We start from the raw sequence: 25,030 nt of genomic DNA, 5'->3' as shown, positions 1-25,030 counted from the left end.
GTGCGGTGAATAGGGTCCTGCCCTCTGGGAGGTCTTGGGTCACCCTCTGCAAGCCCTCTCCTCAGGCATCCATAGGAAGGGGAGGCACCAGACCCCACAGCCAGCCTCTGGAGGCTTGAGTTTACCTGTGACCTTGAATCTGAAGGCCGTGCCAAAGGAATAACAATGAGAAATGTCACCAGACACACACAGCTCTCTTTGATGTGTCCCGATCTGGGGAATTGGTGTCAGAAGACACACAGAAAAGCCAGATGGCACTTTCCAGGGTCACGGTCCACCATGGAGAGAAGCCCAGGGCCCCTTTCATGTCCTTTCTGGAGTCGGTCGGTGCCAGGGCGGCTGGGGTAGGAGGACAAGCAGCAGAGGAGACACGAGATTAATGGCTTCCCAGGCAGGGGAGCAGCCGCCCACTCGCCCTGTCACGATCCCCCAGTGACTCCCTCAGCCTAGCTCTGTGAGGCGTGAAGTGTAGAAAGAATGTGCTGGAGAGGCCAACCCTTGCCAAGCCGGCAGGGCCCGGGCTGCCTGCTCCACCGTCGGTGCCAACACACAGCCCCGCCACGGGGAGCCCAGCCTGCGGGCTGACCCCCACCACCGGGTCTGTCTCTGTCGCTGCTTCTAGCAGAGGTATGACCTGGCTTGGTGAGGGGTGCACATCAGGAGACAAGGGGGGAGCAGGTGGGCAGGAGCCCCAGCAAGGGCAACCCAGGTTCTGGAAGTTCGTCTGCCCTGAGCACTGGCTTCTGAGCTTGTGGAAGGGCCTTCTTTTATTCCCAAGTTTCTCTTAGGAGGGCTTGTTAGTTTGCTTGCATGCCTTGGCTTCCTAAACTTTTAAATTAATGTTGTTTTCATTACAGAATACCTACTCGTGTACGATCAAAAGGGCAAAGTCAAAAGTAAAAATCGCTCCTCGTTCCAGGACTTCCAAGCAGATTCCCCAGAGGTAACTCAAATGACAGCTTTTTCTGTCTCCTTCCAGAAGTTTTCAAAGCATTTGCCCAGCATTTGGAATTTAAAAAACCATACATGTGATTTTACTCTGCCGCTGGCCCTTGAACAGCACAGGTTTGAACTGTGTGGGTCCATGTATATATGAAGTTTTTCAATAAATACAGTACACTACTGTAAGTGTATTTTTTCATGCCTGGGATTTTCTTAATAACCTGTTTTTTGCTTACTTTGTTGTAAAAAAACAGTATATAAAACCATATATAAAGTGACAGTTTACATTATCGGTAAGGCTTCCTGTCCATAGCAGGCTGTTAGTAGTTAAGTTTTGGGGGAGTCAGGAGTTAGTTATATGTGGGTTTGCTACTGCACAGGGGTCAGTGTCCCTGAATCCAAGGTTGTTCAAGGGTCAAGTGTATATTCTGCGCGGCACTTAACTCCATGCTGCCTGTATTTCCTATCAGTTCATATAGACCTAGGAGGGTCTCTTTTTAATACCAAAACGTTGTTCATTCCCCTGTATCACCATCTTAGTTCCTTTATTCTTCATTACTTGGAAAAATACATAATAAACTCACAACTCAGGGGTGCCTGAGCGATGCAGTCAGTTGAACAGCCGACTCCTGATCTCGGCTCGGGGCACGATCTCATGGTTCACGGGTTCGATGCCCACATCGAGCTCTGTGCTGATGGCTCAGAGCCTGCTTGGGATTCTGTCTTTCCTTCTCTCCGTCCCTTCCCCGCTTCTACGTGCAATCTTTCTCTCTCTCTCTTAAAATAAATAAATAAACTTAAAAAAAGAAATTAAAAAAAAAACAACCTCACAATTCAGTAACACTTTCACATAAATTTCCATTTTTCCCTTCAATGACCACAGCAATGTTTACAGAGGCTTGGGGCAGGACTGACTCAGAGAGATCCTGACAATATCCTTGGGCGAACATTTCTACACCCGTTATTTTATCACATCTTCCCACAACCCCGTAAGGGAAGGATTAGTTTTGCACTGTTCAGATGAGTCCAGCACGGCACAGGGAGGTTAGGTGGCTGGCCCAATGCTACACAGCAAGAGGGTCCGAGGTGCCAGGTGAATCCAGGCCTGTAGGACATCAAAGGCCCGCCCCCTCCCCCACAGCACACAGGGCCCGTCTATGCCCACATGTCCACCTAGTGTGAGTCATGACTCAGGAGACTCCCGCTCTCTCCTCCAGGGAGGCTTTTCTAGCCCTGCCAGCTCAGTCAGCTGTTTATATACACAGGATACTGCCAGACCCTGATGATGACCTCGGATCAGGGATTAGGGGCTGACCTTGGACGAGGGCTGCAGTCCCTGGGACACTGCCTGGAAGTGCTACAGGGTTGGCAGCAGGGCGGTGCCCTCCTCTTTCGATCCAACCACGGGGTGAGGCATCACCAAGGCCAGTGCGAGCCACACAGAAGGCACGGTCTTCACTGTCACCTGGCTCATGTCTCCCACCCTCTCCTCCACACACACCCTCTGGGAGAGGAACTCCCAGTGGTCACCAAGCACAGAGAACAGCCTAAAGAGACGGCCCAGGGAGAGAAGTGTGAAGGGGCCCGCAGACCTGCGTCGGGAGACAGATGGCGGAGGAACCGGGCAAGGGTCGAGGCCAACTTGCCCAGAACAGTCAATCAGTTCATCTTTCATCCTGCCAGTTTCCATCTATTGAAGCTCTTCCAATATCTTGATTTTTAAAAAACTTTTTTAACGTTTATTTTTGAGAGAGACGGAACACGAGCAGGGGAGGGGCAGAGAGAGAGAGGGAGACACAGAATCCGAAGCAGGCTCCAGGCTGTAAGCTGCCAGCACAGAGCCCGACGTGGGGCTCAAACTCACAAACTGTCAAGATCATGACCTGAGCTGAAGTCGGACGCTTAACCAACCGAGCCACCCAAGCACCCCTCAATTCCTTGATTTTTTAAAAACTCAGAATTGTTTGTGTCCATCTGCCCAGCCCTCCTTCGGTTCTCTGTCTGGCTTCTGCGGTCTCGTGGCCTGGCCTGGCCTACGGCAGGTGCACAGTAGGACAGTGGAATGTGAAATTGGTGGTCTATACTACTTAGCCCAGAGGCTCACAGTTCACGTCCTCATGACCACGCACGGGGGCCCTTACAGAGCTGAGGGTTAAATAGAATGTACAGCCGGAAAGCCAGGAAGGCAGGACAACGTGCTGGGTTCGGGCCAAGAGGCTGGGGCCTGGGCTTAGTTCTGCACATGAGCTGCAAGACCGTGTTCAGGGCCTCACACACTCAGGGCCTCATTTCCCCATCTATACACTGAGAGCTGAGGTGCCAATGAGCCTGACGGGTCTTCCCCAGCCCCCACATTCTGCCTTCTCCCTTTGGGAAGGAGGAAGTCGCACCTACCAGCCATGCAGGGCAGTCAGCAGTTCCCAGGGTAAGTCTTTAGAACACAAGTCCCAGAAAGCAAGGACAGAAAGGTGGGGACAGCTGCAGGAGGCACTGTGCAGGTGCCTGGCTCACAACAGGCAGGTAGTAGATGTTGGCGATTGCTACCGCTGTCATTGACAGCAGGAAGAAGAAACTACAGGGAAACTGGCTAGGGTGACAGAGGCAGAAACACGGGGCGAGGAAGAAAGTATGACGGAGAGAAAGAAAAGGGGTGCAGTATCGGACGGAAACCGGTTTCTATTAGCCTGACGTGGCCAAGCCTACCTGTCGTGGGTATGATCTCTGGCCTCACCTGCGTGGCCAGGAGCTGGGATTACTGCCTAGACCAGCATCTGAAGGGTTCCCCCCAGTAGGACTGCAGGTATGGATCCCTTGCCTGAGCCTACCTGGGCACCCCTAGCTCTTCCTGCCCTCTGTGGACAGGCTTCTGATTCAGATCCTGCAGGTGCGTGCAGGACGTGGGCACCGGCTGCCGGCCCACCCCTGCTCGGAAACGCCGTGCACTCACCCGCGTGCAGCTGCCCACACCGGCCACACCCCCAACATGGGCACTGCCCAGGGACCCACCTCCTGGCCTGCCCTCTGCTCCCCCAGGGGGTGTGGCTGGGCTGCCAGGGATCCCTATTTTCTTGGACTGCTCTTATCCCGGGGAACTTTTTTCTTTGCAGTAAAGGTATCACAGGCAATATGTAAATGTCATAAAATGCAAAATGTTAAAAATACATTTATAGACCAAAAAAACCCACAAAAAACAGAGCGAGGTCCACTGCCGGACTGCATGTACCTATTCTTATTACTCTTACCACAAGAAAAGAACTGGCAAAGTGTCAGGATGTTGGGGTGGGAGGAAGGGGCAGCCAGGCTGAAAGCACGCTGGGAAAGTCTGACGGAGCCAGGCGGGAGGCACTTCCCATGGTGACGGTGACCACGGCCTTTTTGCTGAGGGCTGCCTGTCCGTAGGAGGGCAGGGCAGGTCCCCTACTGGCTCCAAGTCAAACCTACAGGGTCTCAGGGGACCGCTCTGCTGGTCAGGTGTGGAGCTGGGGGGCTCAGGGTACACAGAGGAGGTGAAATCTCAAACCCAAAGCCAGGCCTGCTACATACCGGCCACAGTGCCGCCCAGACCAAAGCAGGCCTCCCTCTGCACTGGGCCCCGAAGGCCACATGCAGCAAACGGGCCTGTGGCGCTTCCCTGTCCTACAGACCCGCACAGGGGCCCACCGAGGTGCCGACCCCAGACAGGTTCCAGCTCAAACACGCTGGCCCCTGTGAAGCGGCTGCTCTCCACTAAGGTCAACGCCATCCAGAGCAGCTGTCCTGGCAGCAGTGACAGGGTGGGCCTGGGCTTCACTCCGTCCCCTTCCTTCCTGGCGAAGGGCAGGGCACTTCCCTCAACACGGCACAGACGTGGACATTTCCAGATGCCCTGCCTTTTGCCCAGCTCTCCTGGGAGGAGGAGCTGGTGGCAGCCTCATGAGCCACATGCCCTTCTCAGGAGCTGTGCTCCCCCTTCCTGAGCCCAGGGTTGGTGGAGAGATTCGCCTGGGACCACGTAAATGTGCCAGGAAACGTGTCAGAGATCTGGTCCCGAACCACAGGGGTCTAGGAGCGAAACGGGGGGTTCTCCAGGTCCCTGGATTTCTGAGCTATTTCAAGCAGACTTGGATTTGCATCCTGGCTAAGAAGACCCACGGTGCCACCTTGGGCAAGTCAGTCGGCCCTTCTGGACCTCAGGCTCTTCCTCCATAAGGTAGGAATAAGACCCCTACTTAAGTGTTACTATAAACTGATCGTGCCTGGAGCTCTCCTCCCCCTCTAGCGTGCCTCCAAGCTGCTAAGCTCCTGCCCAGCCGACAATCTACTCACGGAAGCCCTTGGAACCCAGGGCCCCTCTGACACTTTCCCTACAACATGGCCCTGCCGGCCAGGGCCCCCGGCATGTCCCCCTCCACACCCACACACACCTGGCACATTAGTCTGGGAACACAGGGTCCCAGCACGTCTCTGTTCCCACGGGCATCCTCAATTATCAGCCGCAGCCAGAGCAGGGCCCGGGTGCCCCTTCCTGCCTCATGCCTGCTGTGAGCTGTGGGGGTCCCACTGAGAACTGTAGTTAAACAAAACAGAAAAAACCCTCTGAAGAGTTATCAAGCTCTCAATTCAGGCTGCAGGGGTGGTGCCGGGCAGACAGAAACACAGCGGCCTTTAGAGAACCAGGGCATTTGTTAGTCAGGGGTGGGGGTGCTGCCCCCAGTGTGAGTCTGGGCCCAGGACTCCTCATTTTCTTCTAGGTCTTGAACCCCTTGGATACTCACCCCTTTTCCTCCCTGCCATGAGTGCCCAGGTGGGAATTAGAAAAACTAGGTTCAGACCTCACCTACCCTTTAACCACAAACTCTTGTTCAGTGTATAATCTGTACGACTGTACAGGCGGCTCACCAGCAGCTCAGCCGATGCACACATTTTCTCAAGCTTTTACCTTGTATTTACTGAAAGTTCCTCCATGTGTGACTCCGTGTTACAGATTCACAAATGAATCAGACCCAGCCCTCGAGCAGCTCAAGACAAAGGGCAGACTCTCACGGAGAGGTGCGAAGGAGGGTTTAATTCTCAAGGCTGCCTCCTCCTTGGCAAGGCCATTTCCTATGGCATTTCTCTACAGACCAGGGATTCAAAGAATGAAATGAGACCCCAGTGAGGAGACAAGCCTTCTAGCCTATAAAGCTGTGCAGACCTAGCCACTAGCTAGTGTCTGAAGGCTTGTAGTTCACTTACCATTGAAAGTGGGCGGGGCCGGCCCAGGAGCTGGGTGTCACTGAGTCACTGAGCTGAGCCTCCTGATGCTAGAGTTCTGAGCCTGAAGACACTTGCAGGTAACTGCCCACGCAAAAACCTCTTCCGGGACTCAAGGAACCTGCATGTTGGGGGGAGAGGGGGCATCTAGGACGGCCCTAGTGCACCCTGGCCCTCTCCTGGGCCTCTGCGGTTCTGAGAGCCACAGACTAGATGCTCTCAACTTCCCACTTTCCTGTGGTGGCCCCAGAAACTGCAGCACAGCCAATGCAAACTTGACTCAAGCTGTTTACAAGACGGTGCACTAACCTGTGAGTGGTCCCCGACAGTCCCTCGACTCCCAAAGCCACAGGGGCCCTTGCCTTTGTGGGCGTGGCAGCACGCTCCAGCATTTCCAGGGAGAGGAGCTGCCCCTCACGTGGTCTTAGGGGCCCCCTGCAGCCACCTGCAGAGCCTCCCTTCACCCTGAAGCTTGGCTGTTCTTGGCATCCGCTCCCTGTCTCTCCCGACCTTGCCTGCGCCCGCCTCACCCGTCGGCCATGCTGGCAGCTGCTATGGACCCAGTTCCTCACAGGGCCCGTGGCCCAGTTGTCTCCTGCCTTGGAGGACTGAGCATACCTCTCCGTCAGGGCCTTTCCCCGTAGAAAGAAAACTAGTGTTTTCTGCTCCCTGCGTTAGCTACCACGGTCAACCCCCGAGTAAGACTCCAGCAGGGAAAAGCAATACCCTTACGTTCCAGATATAAAGCTCACATTCCGCTACGAACGTTCTCCATTGCAGTAGAATCCGGGTAGGGCTATGCCTGGAAGAGTGAGGGAGAAATACTAAGAGCCAAAATGCATGGAGCACTTACTGTGTGCCAGTCTCTGCTCTGAGCAGTTTATGTTGGTCCATTTTTCATCTTTGCAGCAACCCAACAAGGGGATGGCTGCGGATGAGAACTCTGAGGCACAGAGAGATGGAGTCAGTGGTCCAGGGGCCCAGAGAGGAGATGTCCTGCAGCCAGGCAGGGGTGTGGTGGTAAATGTTTAACTCCCGGCTGGAAGAAGGGGCTGCCTTAGAGCAGCTCCCTATCTCCATGGTGGAGATACTCCCCTCGTAGCCAGCGGCAGGCCACCCAGAAGGGTGCTGCGAGGACACAGGAACAAACGATCACGTCAGGTCTCCACTGTGACGATGTGTTACTTGCAAATATACTTCAAGAACATAAAAAGGTGGTAGGATACTAGGGAGAAATGAGTTTGGAGTACTTATTACCTTTGTCTTTAATATGACGTATTTACTTGAAAGTTGACGTAATTTGATTTTTTGGAACAGTCACGCTTAACAATCAGCTCACGAAACTCCTGTAAATGTAATCACCTCTCCCAAGCCATTGGCTCTCCCAGGCCAGTGTGAGCTGGTTCCAGCTCACCCCCGGGGCCAGGATTTAGGAAAAGACGGAGCTTTCCCTCCCAACCACTAGTGGGCCCGGATGCCCAGCTAGCCGGCGAGATCTGCCGGGTGATCGACAAGGGCCCAGGCCTGGGGAACCAGACCCTTCCCGGCCACTTTCCCCATGGCCTTCTACCTCGCTCTCAGGCCCCCAGAACTCCCCTTTATCCACCTGCCATCTCCGTAGGTTAGCGCCACCAACATGCACCAAGCACCTACTCTGTACCGCATGCTGCTGCAGGCACTGGGGTCACAGAGGGAAGCTTACACCCTGGAGGCTCACGGTCTAGTGGGGCAAGATAAGCATGCATTGAAATCCAACAGACTACAACCCAGTCGAGGGCACAGGTCAGTCCGGAGCTGCAAGGAGAGACGCCAACTCCCCCCTAGGAGGGGTCAGGGCTGGCTTCTCCCAGAGGGGAATACGTGAGCAGGGTTGAAAGGATAAACAGAAGTCTGCCGGGCAGGGGGGGGCTGGCGGGTAACCAGCATGAATAGGAAAGAACAGAGTAAAGGACATATTTAGGTAAAATGTGTCCATCTGACGCGGGCATTGGCCACTGAGAAGAGAGGATAGAAATGAAGCCATGCTCGTTATGTTGGCTGGGGGTCCCTGCGTCAAGGGAGGGAGGGAGAGGAGGAGGACCGGGGGAGAAGCAGGCTTGACTGCCACTGCCGTGATGCTCTTTTACAGGTGCCGGTGTGCAGTATCCCCGAGAGCCCGAGGTGGACAGGAGAGTCCGTCACCGAGATTCAGACCCAGGGGCCGGAGAGCCGGTGGTGACAGAACAGGGGAGGGCATGAGATGGGAGAAAACACAGGCAGAGAAGAGAGGATTCAGCAGTAAAATGTGTTATGACACACTTAGAGGGAGGCACAAGGTGGGGGGTCAGTAATTACCTGCTTCTGGGGCCTGGAAGGATGATGTCAGGAAGACAAAAAGCTCCTTTCTCCAGCCCTTCCCTGTGCCAGGCTGGGGGTGGGGGGGGCGGGGAGGGACCTAATATCCCGTCGCGATTCCTCCATTTGCCTTTTTAGGAACAAAGACACGGAGCCCAATTTTCCCCTTCTCCCTCCACTGTAAACTTTACCTACGTGTCCAACCCCCATAGCTGAGAGGGGTGTTCTCAAAATTCTGCACAATGAGCGACACATAACGTAGTGGTGACGAGTGCAGGCGCGCAGCCAGGGCGCCCCTGAGCAAATCCCAGCTTTGCCAGCTGTGTGACCTTGGGCAAGTGACCTAACATCTCTGTTCCTCAGTCTCCTTACCCGTGGAATGGGGATGGCAATGGGACCTCCTTCACAAGGTGGTTGTGAGGAAGCAGTAAGTTAATACATCAAATGTTCTTAGGACAAGGCCTGGCACACAGTTAAGTGCTCACGAAGAGAATCTCAATGTCAGTATCAGGCTCTGAAAAAACAGTGCTAGCCGCGTTGCTTCTGATATCCACCAGCCAGAGGGCTTTCCTCAGACTGAATGAGGCCTGGCCCTTTTCCAGCCCGTCTGGAGGTCAGGCAAGCCACAGAGACAGCGAATGTGTCATGCGTGTGTGTGTGTGTGCAGGTGTGCATGTGTGCATGCATTGGGAGGAGGCTGGCACACCACCCTAGGAGGCAGCTGCGGTGCTAAAGAGCACGGAGCAGAGCTGCTTGCTGGAGGTGGCCGTCAGGGGCTCACTTCTCCTGGATCCTGAGTTTCTGTAGGCTCACTCGCTGGGGTCCTCCGCACTCCTTCCCACCCTGGGAAGGAAGGCTCTGTAGTGGGACTGGCACCCATGAGGTGCAGTGCCACTGAGGGCCTGTAGGGGGCTCTAGAGCTCTTCCATTTCCCATACTCTGGGCTGCGAGGGTACTACGCTTAAAACAATAGTGTGTTTACCCAGGCTACGTGACTGTGCTGCTCTGAGAGGGGAGTGAAAAGAAGCTGGGGCTCGTTGGTCCCCCATTGGTGCGCCTCAGTTCATCCATGCTTCCAGTTGGCTGTTTTGAGTGCAACCCCTTGTCCTCCCTCCTCCACTGCCTGGCAATGATGCCGGTGGTTTCCCCCACAGCCTCCTAGGGGATGCCTTCAAAGGGTCAGCCTTCTGTCCTTGGGTAGGAAGGCAGAGAGAGATCGAAGATTTTGGCATCCAAGTGCAGCAAGGATAGCTTCCAGTTGCCAGGATCTCAGGTTCTAGCAGCCCAGCCCCTCAACCTGCTTGTCGGGGAAACGTGAAGAGGCATGTTTCCAAAAAGACGCTGCTTACCCTGTTCCTCCTTAAAGCAAAATTCAGTAGCTCTGGGTGCTATGTTAGGAGACCCATTCTGCAGATTTACTTACCTAATTGCAACTCTATCAATATATCTGGATGATGGACACTACTTGTTCCCACTAACTTCTAATGTGATGTGGCCAACCTAACAAGTTAATGTGGGCAAAATGTTAAAGATAGACATTTAAAAAACAATTTGAAAGAAAACTAAACATACAATTGTTCTCTTGGCCTTTGTCAAAAGGGAAAAAAATAAGGAGATGGATTTTTTAATCCGACCAATTTAAGAAAAACACCCATGGGTAGGGTTGCCAGATTGAGCAAATACTGCATGGACCATACTTACACTAAAAAATTATTTGTTGTTTATCTAATATCCAAATCTCACCGGATATCCTATATCTTATTGGGCAATTCTACCCACAGGTTGGAGGATTCAGAAATTCATTAAGAGAATATTTCCTATTCATCGTCCAGTTCCATACCATAATTCCCTCCCTAATCCCCTTGTGTTACATATGGAAACCCAAGCCACATTGATCGCATCAAACAAGTAATCAGTCCAAGCACCCCAATCTCACTGCCAAGGACTATCACTGTGAGGTTATGTCAAAGGAATGAAAAGCCACTTCCAAAAGATAACATCAAAAAATTAGTACACCCACTATGTGCCCAACACTTGTAAATTACCTGTTTAGTCTTCACAACAACCCTGGGAGGTAGATACTATTAATGGAAACTAAAAAGAGTATCTACCAGTCTAATGCCTGTAGTTCCTGCAAAGGCATGTAAATTCCTGGTCAATTACTTCCCCCGGGGAGAGAAAGGGGAGGGAAACCAAGAAGGACTCCATTGCATCCACAAACAGGCTTATTCATAATGTAATGCCAGCTCTGTTGCTATTTGGTTACATGACACTTACACAGGAAACTGTCTTAATGCCAATGAATTATCATGGGGTTTGGGGTATGGGATTGTGGGAGAGAAGTGGGTGGGAAACCCTTAATAATCTTCAGTAAGTTGGCCTTACAACTGAGAAAGATGTGCTACACCTTGGGATAATAAATAGCTCATTTGCTGTGAAGAAAGGCCCGCTCAAGCTACTCGGAACAGTCGTGACAATGACATGCAGATTCCAAATGTTCTCTGTAAGAAAAAACACCCTTTCTCCTAATCCTTCTTAAACTCAACAAGACTGATTGGTTTTTATTATTCATGAATTAATTTTTTACTCAGGGTCCAACGAGGGAATTGAAGCTATAACGTTTCTCACCGACTGAGAGGAAAAGGCAGCTCTTGACCTGAGCGGCACAGCCAGACTCTTGCTGGGATTCCTCGGGGGTAGGATGTTTTTTGTTTGTTAAATCAGTTAATAATCAATTAATAACCCAAAGCCCAGAGCTTTGAGTTTGTTTTGTTTTCCAAGAAAAAAAAATTGAGTAAGAACATGAGTAAGAATACTAAAGTAAAAAAAAAAAAAAATATATATATATATATAGAGAGAGAGAGAGAGAGAGAGAGGGGACGAGAGAGAGAGAGAGACAGCTGTGGGACCCTGGTTTATTAGGCACTTCCTATTATACTATGCTGGTGTATTAGGCAGGTATATTAGGCTGCCTTCTATTTCCAAGGCACACATATAAAAAAGAAGAGGCAGCAGCAGCAGAAGGAATGAGAGAGGACATAACAAAGGCAGCACCGATTTCAAAAGTAATGCACAGATGAGCAGAGTGTGCAGATGAGCCAGTCTGGGTCTGGGAGTCGGCATGGGGAGTCACGAGAGGGGTCACAGGGATCCAGAGGGTCAGTTCCCTGGTGCCCTCCCTCTAATCTCTGCCTCCAGAGGGCAGGTCGAGGTGCCCAGGAGCAGGGAACGACAGCCTCAGAGAAGCTGAATGGCCAGGAAGGCGATCAAGGGTGGCGAGGTGACTCTCCCTCTCTCCACTCAGTTCTCTTCCCATCTATTCACATGCACCAAGCCATAACCCCCTTGGCCTCTGTGTGCCTTTGGTCTAAAACCTCTCCTGAGGTCGCGGCCAGAAGAACCGAGGAAGGTGGGGGGACCGAGAGGCAGAGCGTGGCGTGAGCCTCAGAAGCTCGTGGCAGTGGGGTCAGACCTGACACAGCGTCCCTTGCAAGAAAACGCTTCTCCCTTCCCAGTTCAAAGGCAACATACCCAGCATTTCTCAGGGGGACCATGTGCCTAACACTGTATTCTCCTCTACCCGTCTGTTCATATTTCAGAGACCAGGCAGTTTTAGCTCCTGAATCAATGTAGACATGCAAACCAGAAGCCTTTGCATGTTTTTGTTTGCCGGAAAACATTTCATGTTTGGAGGCAACACACGGCAACCCTTACCCAGTTACTATGAGAAAACCCGTTATGAGAATTGCTTTGCGCTTTTGGGGAAGAAAAAGCTGCAAGCTGTTATTACCGTTGTCATAATTATTGCAACCATCGCGTTATTGCTATTATTTCTGTAAAAGCAGTGTTCTTTCTGCCAAAGCTTGTTAGCTTGACTGCTTAGGTAGACAATGTCAACACACCCAAGAGACAGATGACAAAGAGTGAGGAGAAAAGGCAAAGGATAAATGCCGCACTCTGCATGTGTGCTGAGGGGATGTTTCACCATCAAAAAGGAATGTTTTCTGCTGATCGATTAGGGAGGCAAAAACAAAAGCATACACCAGCTCATTCACTCTGCATCACCAAGATCCCAAACTCGAGCTCAAAGCGCTAGGAAGAGGAGATGAGAGATATAAAAATTGGTTCTGAAAAAAGTTTAGAGCTTCCCGACACCCTCACCCACACCTCCAGTCCCTACCGCCTTGTTCCCCACGTTAATAGACACCACTACCCTGGAATTTTCCTGTGAACAGGAGGTCTTTACCCTTCTTGCGGTCTCTCCCAAAACATGAGAGCAGAAGACTGACAGTGGATAAAGGTATTGAGGGCCGAATTGGAACAGGGTGGACAACAGGGTGTTCCACTTTGGGACATCCCCTGAGTAATCATGTTTAGCACCTGAAAACAGCACGAACACACCCACACACTCCTGCACGCACAGACGCACATGTGCACACGCTCACGGAGGTAGAGACAGACAGACGCGTGGAACCTGCACTCCTTCCCTGGAACGTATACAATCGGAGAGAGATAAAAGGGCAGAGGGCAAAGCACTGCAAGTTGGAATGAAAATAGAGGGAAAAAATAAGTAAAGACAAAGGAATATGTTCCGCTGTAAGACACGAGAGAGATCTCCTCTAAAAAACATCAGCTCTCCGCACCCTCCACCCTGCCCTACAGCATTGCCCTCTGTATTTCCTTGTTCTCTGCCCTTCGGAAACCAAGAACACAGAAAGACCTGTGACTCACAAAACCCCTTTTCCAGGTATCTTTTTTAAAAAAACTAGGAACCCAGTGAAAATACCTAAAACGTGAATCTAAATACAGTAACAGTTTAAAACTTAACAAGAAAACAAAAAATAATTTATGAATTCAAGTTAACTCAAACAATAAAAAAAAAAAGGGCTAAGTTAAAATAACACTTAGCGAGGAAAAGCTTGACTCTAATTGGCCACTTCACATCCATACAGTTTTCAATGCAGCGTCTCAGTAAACACAGACAGCCAGGCATGAGGCTGACTGTTGCCGTCACTGGCAGGAGAAGACCCTGATATAGTTTTAAATGAAAATTGATCACATCTGAAACCAGAAGATAAAAACAAAACCTTGTCGGAGTTTGTTTAACTGCCTTTTGACCTCTGGATGAAATGACATTGAAAATAAAATAACATTATCCAGAAAACCATTCCCAGAAAAGGCTCAATCCCGGGGACACTGAATGACAATGTTGAATAGAATATTTTAAAGTCCTAAGGAACAGAAGAGAGAAACTTAAAGGCGGGGGGCGGAGAGGCTCTTCGGGGACTAAAAATGTGTATAGTTAAAAAGCACAGCAAAGTAAGGATGAAAAAAATTATGCCTCTAATCGGCAGGAAAACTTTTGTTTGGGGTTAATTTTAACTCAAGCTCATATAACTCTGAATTTAAGACATTTAGCCAGGAGATTTATTTTCACCTTGCCCAACTCCATATTGAAAGTCCCACCATGGGCTGATCAATGGGTATGACTTTCCTCAGTTTAGGAAAACATTTGACCCATTAGGCTATCAACTGTCAATGGCTAGATCCAGGAAGAGAAGGGGAAATTGGGAAACTGGAACAGAATTGCCCAAATGCTCTTTTGAGCGTAGCCATCTGTTATTCCAGGGAGTACAGCACTGCCTTTTCATCCTCTCGGGGGTCTGCCCAGCCTTACCCAGGCCAGAAAACTGAAGAGAGCTCTTAACAAGAGTAAACTCCTCTGTCTGTATGGACAGCCAGCCCTTGGGTCCTATGGAGTTCCCTTTCGCTCCATGGAAAAACCCCAAGGCCCAGCAGCCCCCACTGGAATGTGGCCATAGCCTGACCTCAGCCCAGGCCAGGGGTATGGCAGGCAGCAGGGGCTGTGTTTAAACAGCAGAGCCCCTTGCCCCCCGTTACTCCCATGTTCAAGGGAAATTCCACTGTAACACACTCTTACACGTGTGCACACGGTAGGAGCTCCCCTAGGAACGGAGGCAACCTTTGGCGTTTCGGGGTTCAGAGTTAGCTTCTAGAAGAGGGGCTTTAACAGCAATCGGAAAGGGCTCAACACTTCCTTAAGCCGTTGCTTTATAAATAAAGGTGCTGTTAAGATCCTTTCTATTCTAATCCTGATCCGTACAGAAAGGTGCTCTAGGTAGACAGATGCCAAAAAAAACCCAAAAAGACCATGGGGCTCTATGTTTCCCTTCTTGTCTGGTTTTCTGAGGTCTTTTGTCAGATGGCTGGTTGGGGGTCTCTGGGCCAAACTAAAACCCATGCCCTCCTATGGCCTGCTCCCCACATGTCCTGAGTGGGACTGGCTGTGGCCGTCCAGTTGTGTGGAATACCCTGCAGAAACAGACAGCCAGCAGGCAGTCACTGCCCCTGTCTGCTGAGCCCCAGGGGCACTCGCTGAAAGTCATCATGTGTCCAGTCTGGAGCCCTACTTTTTCCCACAAGGCCTCCAGAGCCACAGACCAGCATGCACCCATAGTCTTGTGGGCACATCCTTCTAGTGCTGTCAGGAAAGTGAGGGAGACAACGTCCCAGAGCAGCCTGCTATGCAGGGTCACCTGTCACAAGAGGCAAGGATCACTTGCCCAGTGGCCTAGGGAAGAAATAACCCCGCCAACTTTGGACCTCTCCCACGCACTGCCCTGACATCCCCTCTGAGGAAGGAGTCTGACCCTGCCACCAGTTACCTAGGACGCTCTGCCATCATCAGTGAAAGGTCGGCGGCCTCACCAGAAGCAGGGGACAGGCCAGACCAGTGAGGGTTAATCTGCCCGGCCAGCCATCACAGGGGTCACCGTGATGCGCACCGAAGTTGAGCATCCCAGTCCCCCAGAGCTGGTCTGCTAATTACATTTGCAATTATAAACACCACAACCTCCCTGCACAGGGACCAGGCCGCACCAGCCGATGGGGTAACCACAATGTAATCCCACCCCAGGCCACCCCAGCCATGCCAGGGGACGCCAGGCCCGGCAGAAGCCTAGGGGCTCCTCCTCCGAGGAATGGCCATGAATTTGACAGCTCCCTGGAGGTACGAGACTGCTGGGACCAAGAAAGGAAGACTCACCAGAGTGGAAGCCCAGTCCGGGGTCACCAGCAGTTGCACTGCTGAAAAAGATCTTTGATTATCCCTAGAAATCAGCAAATGGCCTCAAGGGCAAACACGAGGGAGTCGCACCCTTGATGGCTTCCTGGCAGGGTGCGTGGACTCTTTACTCAAAGCCCTCTCGTGGGCCCACGCTCCCTCTAGGAACGACAGCGGCTGCAGAGGACATTAGAGGTTGAGCACTCAAGCCATGCTGGGCTCTCCCACAGGAACATTCAGTCAAGAGCCACCAGACCCCAAGACAGAAGCTCCCAGCGGAGCTGTGAGGAGTTCTGGCAGATTCTGGGCCGGCCTCCTGCTCAAGCTGGAAGAGCACGCAGAGGGGCTCACTTGGGGAGAGATGGACAGAGACTGATGATGGCCGGTAGGTGTGGGAAGGCATCGGCATGGGGTACTGAGGGTGTGGGTTGGACATCACTTTGAAGGACTGGATTATGGTCTAAATAATGCTATTCCTTCCCCTTAAATTCAAACCACAAGTAATTTCAGTCATGTTGGGGAAGCCACTTCAAGCATCTGGGAAGACAAGTTCTAGAGAAGGGCACTGCAGAACTGCGTCAAAAGCATCCTGTGTCTTGTGTAACTGCTTGCCTGTCTTCTGAATTCTCTCTCCTGAATCGGCTCGTTCACACAGCCAACTCCACGGCCCATCCCAATGTACACATTCCCAGTCTCTCTCTCTCTCTCTCTCACACACACACACACACACACACACCGTTCCTTTGGCCTTCTAGACTCGCGCTGATCTTCCCAGTTCCAAGTGCTCCAAAGAAACAAGGCATTTTGCAGAGGACCAAAGAAGGAGACAAACTTTTTTCCATGAGTTTAGATTATCTTTAAAAAACGAGTTGGCCAGAGGTAGTTATCAGGAGCATGAATCCTGCATGCAGGGCAAAGTTGCAAGGGCCGGGATCCACCCTGAAAAGGCAGGGAGGTGACTCGAAATCTCTATCACGGCCACCTCCCTGGCAGCACTTTCCCCGAAAGTCCCCTCTGTCCCTCCTATCTCAAGCTAAATGGAATATTTATTGATTACTCCAGATCAACAGAAAGGAAAGTTCCTGTTTGGTGGGTCAGGTTGTTTCTTCATACATATATTTTTAAAGAAACATCTTTTCCTTAAATTTTGGTAAAACAGAGGATTGTTCCTAAAATGGAGTTGGGGAAATCATAAGCTCCAAGAGGAAATTTCCAGTTGATGTCAGGATCTCACTGAGCTGGAAAGGGCCTTCCCTGCGACTGGGGCCCTCCACACCAACCTGTTTCCGCCTAATTCACTGCCTTCAGACCTGAACAAGTCCAGCCTCCCATCACCCCATCATCCTCTCCCACAGCAGCCCACACCTCCAGGAGGGTGGCGGGCACATCCAGGTTTATTTCCTAAGGCCCCTCCCTTGGAAAACCAAGACTAATGTCCTCATTCTGATTTATTTTTAAATGTACCATTAAAAATTAATTTCCCCTTTGTTTTTCTCTGGGTCACTGATTCTGAATTACCATGTGGCATTTCTTCCTACGTGTGAACCCACATATTTTACCTTCAGGACAGTTTGTTCTTTGTTTCTTTAACAACAGCAAAGTGGTCATTGGAAGGTGGGTGAGGCAACCCGCCAACACCCCCCCCCCCGCCCCCACCTCTGCTCCCTGGGTTTCTAAGCTGAGGGTCTCCAGCCAGTCGGGTCACAGACACATTTGTACACAGGCACATGCAGGCCAGCACACCCACTCCTACCCTGGCTGATTATATATGTACATAAAATATTGATTAGAAATGGTAATGGAGTCACCTACAGGAAAATGAAAATGAAGGAGAGAAAGGTATGAAGGTATGATGTATCTGTGTGTGTGTGTGTGTGTGTGTGTGTGTGTGTGTGTGTGTTAATTTCTCACCTGGGAAAGTGAGAATAACACTAACGCATTAAAAATGCTCTCTGTATGTTAGCAAGTGAGAAGAAGGGCTGGGGAGTTCTTTCTCGCTGAACTGTGGTCCCTGTGCCCTTGGGTTTTCTTAAGTCCGGGAATGTCGACTAAGCCACATGGGTGGAAACCACGTACAGAGCATACGAACCCACTCACGCATATGTTCCCCGAGAAACACCAGCACTATTGGCAATGAACGGATTCACCCTACTGTCCTTCCAACACACCAAACAATGCAGTCCCCAGTTTTGTTACTTTGCTACCAGTGGCTCTAAAGCTACTTGACATGAAGCCCGGGTGGCGGTGGCTGGGGGGGGGGGGGGGGGGCCTGAGGTCAGAAAGATGCCTCCCCTACACTCCAGCCTCTGACCTCCACAAGCTCGACCTTGGAAATTCCGTGCCCCTGCACCACAGCAGATGCAAACGCTCGCCTAGAGGCACACATCTGTACACGGGGCCAGCTCCCCAATGCTCGGGCTGCCACCCAGCAAGCACGTCCTGGGCTTTGAGAAATGGCATCTCACACGGATCCTTAGTTCCTCAGTGGAGTTGCTGGGTATGTTTCTGGCTTTTCCGGTGCCCCATGGAGTGAGAAGTGAATTCTTTGCAAAGAAACCAGGAAGGCTAGGGAGCCCAAACTACTGTCAGGCTTACTTCATGAATGATTTCCACTTCAAACCCGTCCCAGACACCCAGGACCTCGGCTTCCTCATCCCCCCTTTCTGCTTCCCTGACATTCCCTCTTTGCCCATATTTCTCCTCAAACTCAAGCCAGGGTTGCCGTCACCTCGATGAATTACCCAGCTGCTAAACCCTCCATTTCTCCTTGCTTTTCTGGTCAACGTAATCAAAGGATGTACTTCCCCCGTTCGGATTTTCATATTTACTGGCTATGACTCGAGCCAGGGACAAATACATAGATATTTCCAGCTCAGCTAAAGAAGTCACCTCTGAAGAGAGGGAGCCTAAATAATTTAAAGATCCAATATTTGTCGTACTTGGTAATTTTATGTGAGGAAATGCCCCACGAGCATCAAACATTGTTCACAGCCTCACTTACCCACCCAGAGGTTTCTTTGACGGCTCCCACCCCCTGCTTGAGGAGGGAGCGTCTTCGGGCACTACCCCCATCCTCACCCCACCGGCCTCATAACCCGGGATCAGTGTAACCTTTAAAGAGAACGAAGAGACACTTTTCAAGCAGATGGAAATCTGAATCCATTGTAATTAAAGATTGCTCGCCTCTCCCATCCCAAATCATCGTCTTCCGACACTCTGGCGGCACCTAAAGGACCCACTGCCCAGGGAAATCCTAAAACTAGAACCAAAAAGGTCAGCGTGGAGACTGGGACAGTCTGGTCATCGACAGGAGACACTGCTGTGAAGTTGCCTCCTCTCTTCCGCGTGGTCCACCGGGGTGGAGGCGGTCTGTGCAGCGAAGAGGGGTCTAAGCACACTTCCTGGAACCCCACATTATCCAGTGTATTTATTTCAGGGATGTCGCGGTTCTCGGGATGGGGTACAAAAATGAAAGCATGGCGGAGCGGGCACTGACTTTGGTAGTTTAGTTCGCTTCAGAGAAAAAAGAGGAAGAGGAGCACCAAGTTAAGCAGGTCCGCGAAGAACCCAGAGTTTCCATTTTATTATTCTTTTAAGACTTCCGAGGGACCACTCTGCGCGCGCCCACACGCAGACGCCGGGACACCAGCCGCGAGCGCTGCGGGACGCGGGGCGCGGGAGGGGAGAGCCGGGCGGGTACCGAGCAGGTGGGGGCAAGTGCGCGGAGGGCCCGCGGAGGGAAACCGCGGGTGGCCAGAGCAGGACCCCGGAGAACCCGGGCTGGACACGCCGCTCCGGGGGATCAGGTCCCCGCCTGCCCACTCCGCGCGCTTGGCGCACCGCCCAAGCCCGGGGCCAGTGGGAGTCCCGTCCCGCAGCCCCCTCCGCTGCCCACGCCCGCGCCGCTCGGACAACCCCGGGATCCCGAAAGGCGAGCGCGAAGCCGCCCCGGGGCACGGAAATCGCGCCCGCCAGTTCAATCGCCCGCAGCCTCCCGCAAAGCCGCGAACCAACTTTGCCTCCGCCGCGGCACCCCCGGGCCGGCTGTCCCCACCCCTGGCAGGATGCGGGATCCCCCTCTCAGGGCGTGCGGGACGCAGTGCGCCCGGGGCCGCACCGCCCACACCGCTGGAGCGCCCCGGATCCACCGCGCCCCGTGCGCGCCCTCGGGGCGCCCCACCGGGACCGCCCGGCAAGGCAGCGCTGGGCGCCAGCAGTTCCCAAACCCGCGGGGCACGTTCGATTTCGCCCCCTTGCCGGGATCATTTCTGCTCTTCAGTACGGAAATAAATCTTAAAGTCAAAGGGCCCCCCGGGGGAGGCTTTCTCAGACGGGCCAGAACATCCTTGCGACATTCCCGCACCTGTTCTGGGCTGCTCCTCCCTAATCCACAGAAACTCAAATATTTTCTCGCCTCGGGGGAAGATCAGCGAGAAAGAGTGAGCAAGAAAGAGCTGCTCTTACTTAAAAGTAAGGGTTTGGAAAAGGGGGTGCGGGAAAAGTTAGAGGCGGTTTACCCCCGCCCCAGAAGGAAACCCAGGAAGTGTGCGGCTTTTCCCCTCCGACGTCCCCCAAGCGCCCCCGGGGTTCCTGCCACTTCAAAAATGCTTGGAAGGAGAACTGCGACACCCAGGACAGAGGCAGCCGGACTGGCAGAAGGGCAGACAGATCGACCGACCGACCGACCGAGAAACAGAGCACCTACTGGTTGTGGTAGCCGAGGGGGTCCGGGATGCAGAGTTCTGACACGTCCATCAGTCCTGTTTTAGCATTCCCAGTTGGTAGAGAAAGGCGGCGGGGAAATCACGCGGAAGAGCGAGTGAAGGGCACAGGCGAGGTGCGAGTCCGGGCAGGGGCACAGTGAGCGGGAGAAGGCAGAGTGGGAGGAAGCGCCGTGGCGGGGCGAGAGGGAGGCAGAGAGCCGTGCGCGCACAGCCCAGCGCTCCCACTCGTGCACACACTCCAGCGGGCAGAGGGGACGGGAAGCCGCGGAGGAGGCTCGGGCACCAGAGACTTGGAGCCCACTAACCCTACTGTAGCTTTAAGGCTGGGAGACTGATGTATGGTTTGGCTCCTATTGGCTATCTCTCAGGGGCTGGACTTAAAGTGACAGAATCGAGCTGGGGTGGGGGGAGGGGGGTGAGCCAGAGAGACTTCAATGGAAATCAGACGCTCAGGCGAGGTCCCCACCTCCTGAGGAGTGAGAGGACTGAGCTGTAGAGCGGCAAGGCCTGTCCTCTGGCCATTAAAGAAAAAAAATTGTCCAACTGGCTGGTGGGATTGGGGGGTTGACAGATGTGCTGTGTATATATCCCCCCCACCGGCATCCTATCCTTTAACTGGCAGGCCTAGCCAAACTCCCCCCTCCACCTCGCTCAGCCTTTTAGAATGGGTCTGTTTTACAAATTAAAAATGAGTCACAGTGCTCCACTCTCACACCCAGAAGAGGCCAAGGCCCTAGAAATTCACAGCCTCAAGACCTGTGTTTGGTGCACAAAAGTGCAAAGGGTCAGGTCCGCAGGTGAGGCACGAAGGAGAGAAGCAGATTCCCTTCCCAGCTCTCATCACCTGGGCCAGTTGGTTCTGAACCGCTCTCATATGGCTAGATGCAGGGTGTGCATCTATAAAATGCTCTCTAGATGTACAAAATGATGCTCTTCATTGGCAACTCTCAGAAATGTACCTGGGACGCAGACGGGAGCAAATAAATCCCTGCCTGCTTAGGAAAACACAATTGTGGTTAGAACAACCAACTTACCTGCCACATGGTACTTCGAGGCACGCAAGTAGATGCTTCAGCATACACACCTGAATCCCCAGCTACGAACACACCTGCATCCCTGTCTGCTGCTCCATCCATGAACCCGAATATTACGGGCTGCCTCTGTACTAAAACAAACTATAAGTCATGCCCCAATCCTTCTTCTCGGGCTTTTCATCTTTTGAGATGTGCCAGCCACAGAGAGATAATAATGTGAGAATTCAAATGAGTGTGGGAGGGGATAGGTATAGAATTACTTAAAAGGGGGGGAAGCCCCCAGGAGAGACCACCACCTTATTCTCCTATATTCTACAGCAGACAATTTGGGGGGGAGGAGACATAATTTTATCATCCAAATAAGGTCTAAATGGAGTGTAACTGCAGGCAGTGTTCAAGCACTTCAGGAGTAAAAGCAGGGAAGGTGGTGAGAAACCCCAGGAGGGGCCGGGGAATGGGCAGGGGGACCACAGATGATACTTGACTTGGATAAATGTAAGCGCGTGCAGGCTGGGAAACAGAGCTGAGATTTTTCATATGTGCTGAAGTGGAGGAACGCATGGGATTCTCCGGGCTCGGGGCTCAGGCAGGCATCTCGCAGAGAGATGGATGAAGATGTCTGCTCTGTCAGCAGAACCCCCAGCAGCCCCGGATTTTTTTTTTAATCACGTCGGTACTTGGTTGTATTAGAGACGGAAGCAGGGTGTAGAGCCTCTGTCCTTAACCAGGGCCTCTACACAACGACCACCTCTTGCCAAGACCTCAGTGACTGGTTTCTCTGTGTCCTTTCCAGCCCCCTGAAATACCTTTTCCAAGCGCCCGGCAGCCAGGGAGCTCACTGGAAAATGCACACGGTCCCGGTCCTTCCCTTGGCCCCACAAGGAAGCCTCACAGGACAGACTCCTATGTGTCTCTCTGTACCCCTCCGTATCCCGCGCCATACTGCCCTGTCTTTGCACCTGCTACCTAGAATTCCCCACCTTCTGGGCCGCACCAGAACCTTTGCTACTCAGTTTGCAATTATATATATATTGGTATAATACCCACCCCCCCCACACACACACATACACTAAATTATAAGCCCTATGAGGGTAGGGACCATGTCTGTTTTTGTTTCCCAGAAAATCCCCAGTGAGTAATGGTGCCTGATGCAGAGAAGTTACTTGAGAAATATTTTGTTGAACAAATCGAAGCATGGCAATTTGGGGTGGGCCTGCTGAGGGACAGGCTGGCTGTCCCAGAAGGGGGGTTAGGTTGTGTGGGATCAGTGGCTCCTTGCTCTGTGTGGGCACACCAATTTCAACTGGAGACAGAACACACTTGGTAGAACATGAAAAGAAAGACAACTTCACAGCCCCGGGCAGTGGATTCAAAGCCACCAGGGGCAAAAGAGGGAAAATACTGAGTTTCGTTGGTGAAAAAGTGAGGCTAATGCCCACGCACAATCACTGTCTGCATCTAAGGTATGAGGAGGAAGTAGCTAAAGGCCTCTCTCTGGATACTGGATGATTGCCCTCCAGGGAGGGAATGAGGTCCTGGGGACCCCGCTTCCTCCTACTCCTCCTCCCCCCCCCCCCCTTGCCTGTCCAGCCACCTCACCTACAGCCCTGTGGTGAGGCCAGGGAGCCCGTAGACCAGCAAGGACACCCCGGTGACCTGATGTAGCCTGGCAGGTCCAGCTTTTCCTGTGGTTCTCCAGGCAAACTTGGTGGTGGGTCCTACATTGTTCCTGGGACCAGCCTCTCTCCACTCTGCCCTCACCCAGCTCACAGAGGAAGGTATTTCCTCCCAAAGCCAGGGTCTGGTCCCACGCCTCTAGCTGGACAGATGGCAGTGCTGGAGAGTGCAGCAGACTCCAGGATCTGCTCCTGACATCTCCATGTGACCGTATCAAGGTCTCTCTCCTCCAGAACACAAAGGTGGGGGGCAGGGGGAAGTGGAATGAGTGGGCAGGGCTCTTGGGTTCCATCAACCCTGAAATTCATTCAACCAGTTATCATTTCATTCTTGCACCGTTCACCTAGAGCAGGTGCAATTTGTAATCCATCCCTAGCACCAAGTTCTAAGCCACCCACCCCTTCGCTACCTTGTGTCCCAATCCTGGCGCCCCCAGATGGGCATGTCAGCCAAAGGGGACTCTGGGACAGAAGGCATTAGAAACAGTAATTGTGGATGGTGTAAGGGGACAGCAGCTCACTTAGTTCTGGTGACGAACTCCTCCAAATAGATATTTACTACATTTACAGAACCGTACAGCTGAGAGGGACTTGGAGAATCATTTAGAATCACCACCAGACTTTACAGATAAGGAAACTTAGACATTTCCCTGTGTGGAGAAGTGACCTACACAAGGTCACACCGTGAATAACGGGCAAAGCATGCCGTCTTTGGTGCCTGGATTTCTACTTATTCAACTCCTAAACCTTTGTTCACATGTCTCTTCACTTTCTCTCCCTACTCCTTCCCTGAGTCCAAGCTCGTCGCTAAGGAATATGAGGCCAAACCAGAGCAATGCCACTGGCATCGCCTTCCACACACACTTCTCCACCGGGTAGGTGGTGGGGACCAGGCTGATGTGTCCACACCCTTCCCCACCTGGTTTCCTGGGAGAAAAAGGAAGCACTGATTGGTGGGACACCAATTTCCTGACCTGCTGTCCTGCCGTGAGAAATGCTCCAGCTGGCAGGTTAAGTAGGAAAACGTACCCAGACACAGCCTGGGCCACCCTGTTCCTCAAACCGGTGTTCCCCCAGGCACAGAAGGCACCAAGTAGAACACGGATCCACGCTGACCAGCCACTCTTACCCATCCCAGTCTGGCTAAGTCCTGAAAAGGGGCCGTCCGAATGCCTGCACCTGGAGCCCAAAGGCCACCTGAGTGACCTTGATCTCTTGCCGTGATCTCTGCAGCTGACCCCCGCGTGGCACCCCTTGCCACGGGTCTGGTGGAAATCCCCACCTTTGGTGGAGCCTAGTCTTGGGGTGTCTCTTCCCGCTCTTGCGGCAGCCCCCCCACCCCCGACACCCGTCATCTCTGCACACGTGAGGCAGCAGCCGGCAGTATCTCTCGGGTTCTTGAATCCCCTCCCTGTGCTGTGCTGCTCTGAGCCCACAACAAGAGGCTGCTTTTCCCATCTTCAAGCAGGGTAACTTAGCAGGAGCTGGTGAACTCAGCGTGGGCCCTGGGGGAGCAGAGGGCTTGATGGCTTCATCACCAAAAGATAAGAGCCAACAAGAGGTTTTGGAGTCTGCCACACGCTCCCTAAGTCCAGTGAATGGGGGACACTGGGTTACTCCATCCCTGTCCCCCACCCTTACATTCCCTGAACCCGCATTTCCAGGCGGGATGACGCCTTAGGAAACACACAAGGTGCATAAGCACTTCTTACCAACAGCCCGGAAAGGAGGAGAGGACTCCGTGGAACCGTCTGAATCACAGTCCGAGCTTGTTTCTGATCCACCCCAGGGTAAGGGCTGGGGGAGGTGAGTCCAGGAAGTGCATCCATTGACCATCCACGAGGTCTAAGGTGGGCCCGGCCTAGACGGTGAGCCTAACTTGTGCGTCTCTGGGGACAGTACTGACCGGGCCAGGGCTCCATGGACTCCTGGCCAGGGAAAATGTCCCCAAACACACACCTCTTTGGGTCCCTTCCCTTCTCACATGCTTGAATTTGGGGTGTG

The 25,030-nt window shown here is 52.5% G+C and overlaps 1 protein-coding gene across 2 annotated transcripts in view; it reads right to left on the bottom strand.

Moving 5' to 3' along the window:
• Positions 1 to 25,030, bottom strand: part of ESRRB (estrogen related receptor beta) — a 171,676-nt gene that overhangs the window by 89,384 nt on the left and 57,262 nt on the right. Inside the window, exon 1 of one of the 2 annotated variants that reach the window (XM_019427246.2) lies at positions 20,298 to 20,632. The exons of the other annotated variant lie outside the window; for it this stretch is intronic. Coding sequence (XP_019282791.1) covers positions 20,298 to 20,347 — 50 coding nt within the window. The 5' untranslated portion in view covers positions 20,348 to 20,632. Of the gene's footprint in view, positions 1 to 20,297; positions 20,633 to 25,030 lie in introns of those variants that run through there. 2 annotated transcript variants of the gene reach the window in all.

Source organism: Panthera pardus, unplaced genomic scaffold, assembly GCF_024362965.1.
Source record: "Panthera pardus isolate Hobbes unplaced genomic scaffold, ASM2436296v1 HiC_scaffold_24, whole genome shotgun sequence".
Lineage (NCBI taxonomy): Eukaryota > Metazoa > Chordata > Mammalia > Carnivora > Felidae > Panthera > Panthera pardus.
This window is presented reverse-complemented; position numbering and strand designations above follow the sequence as displayed.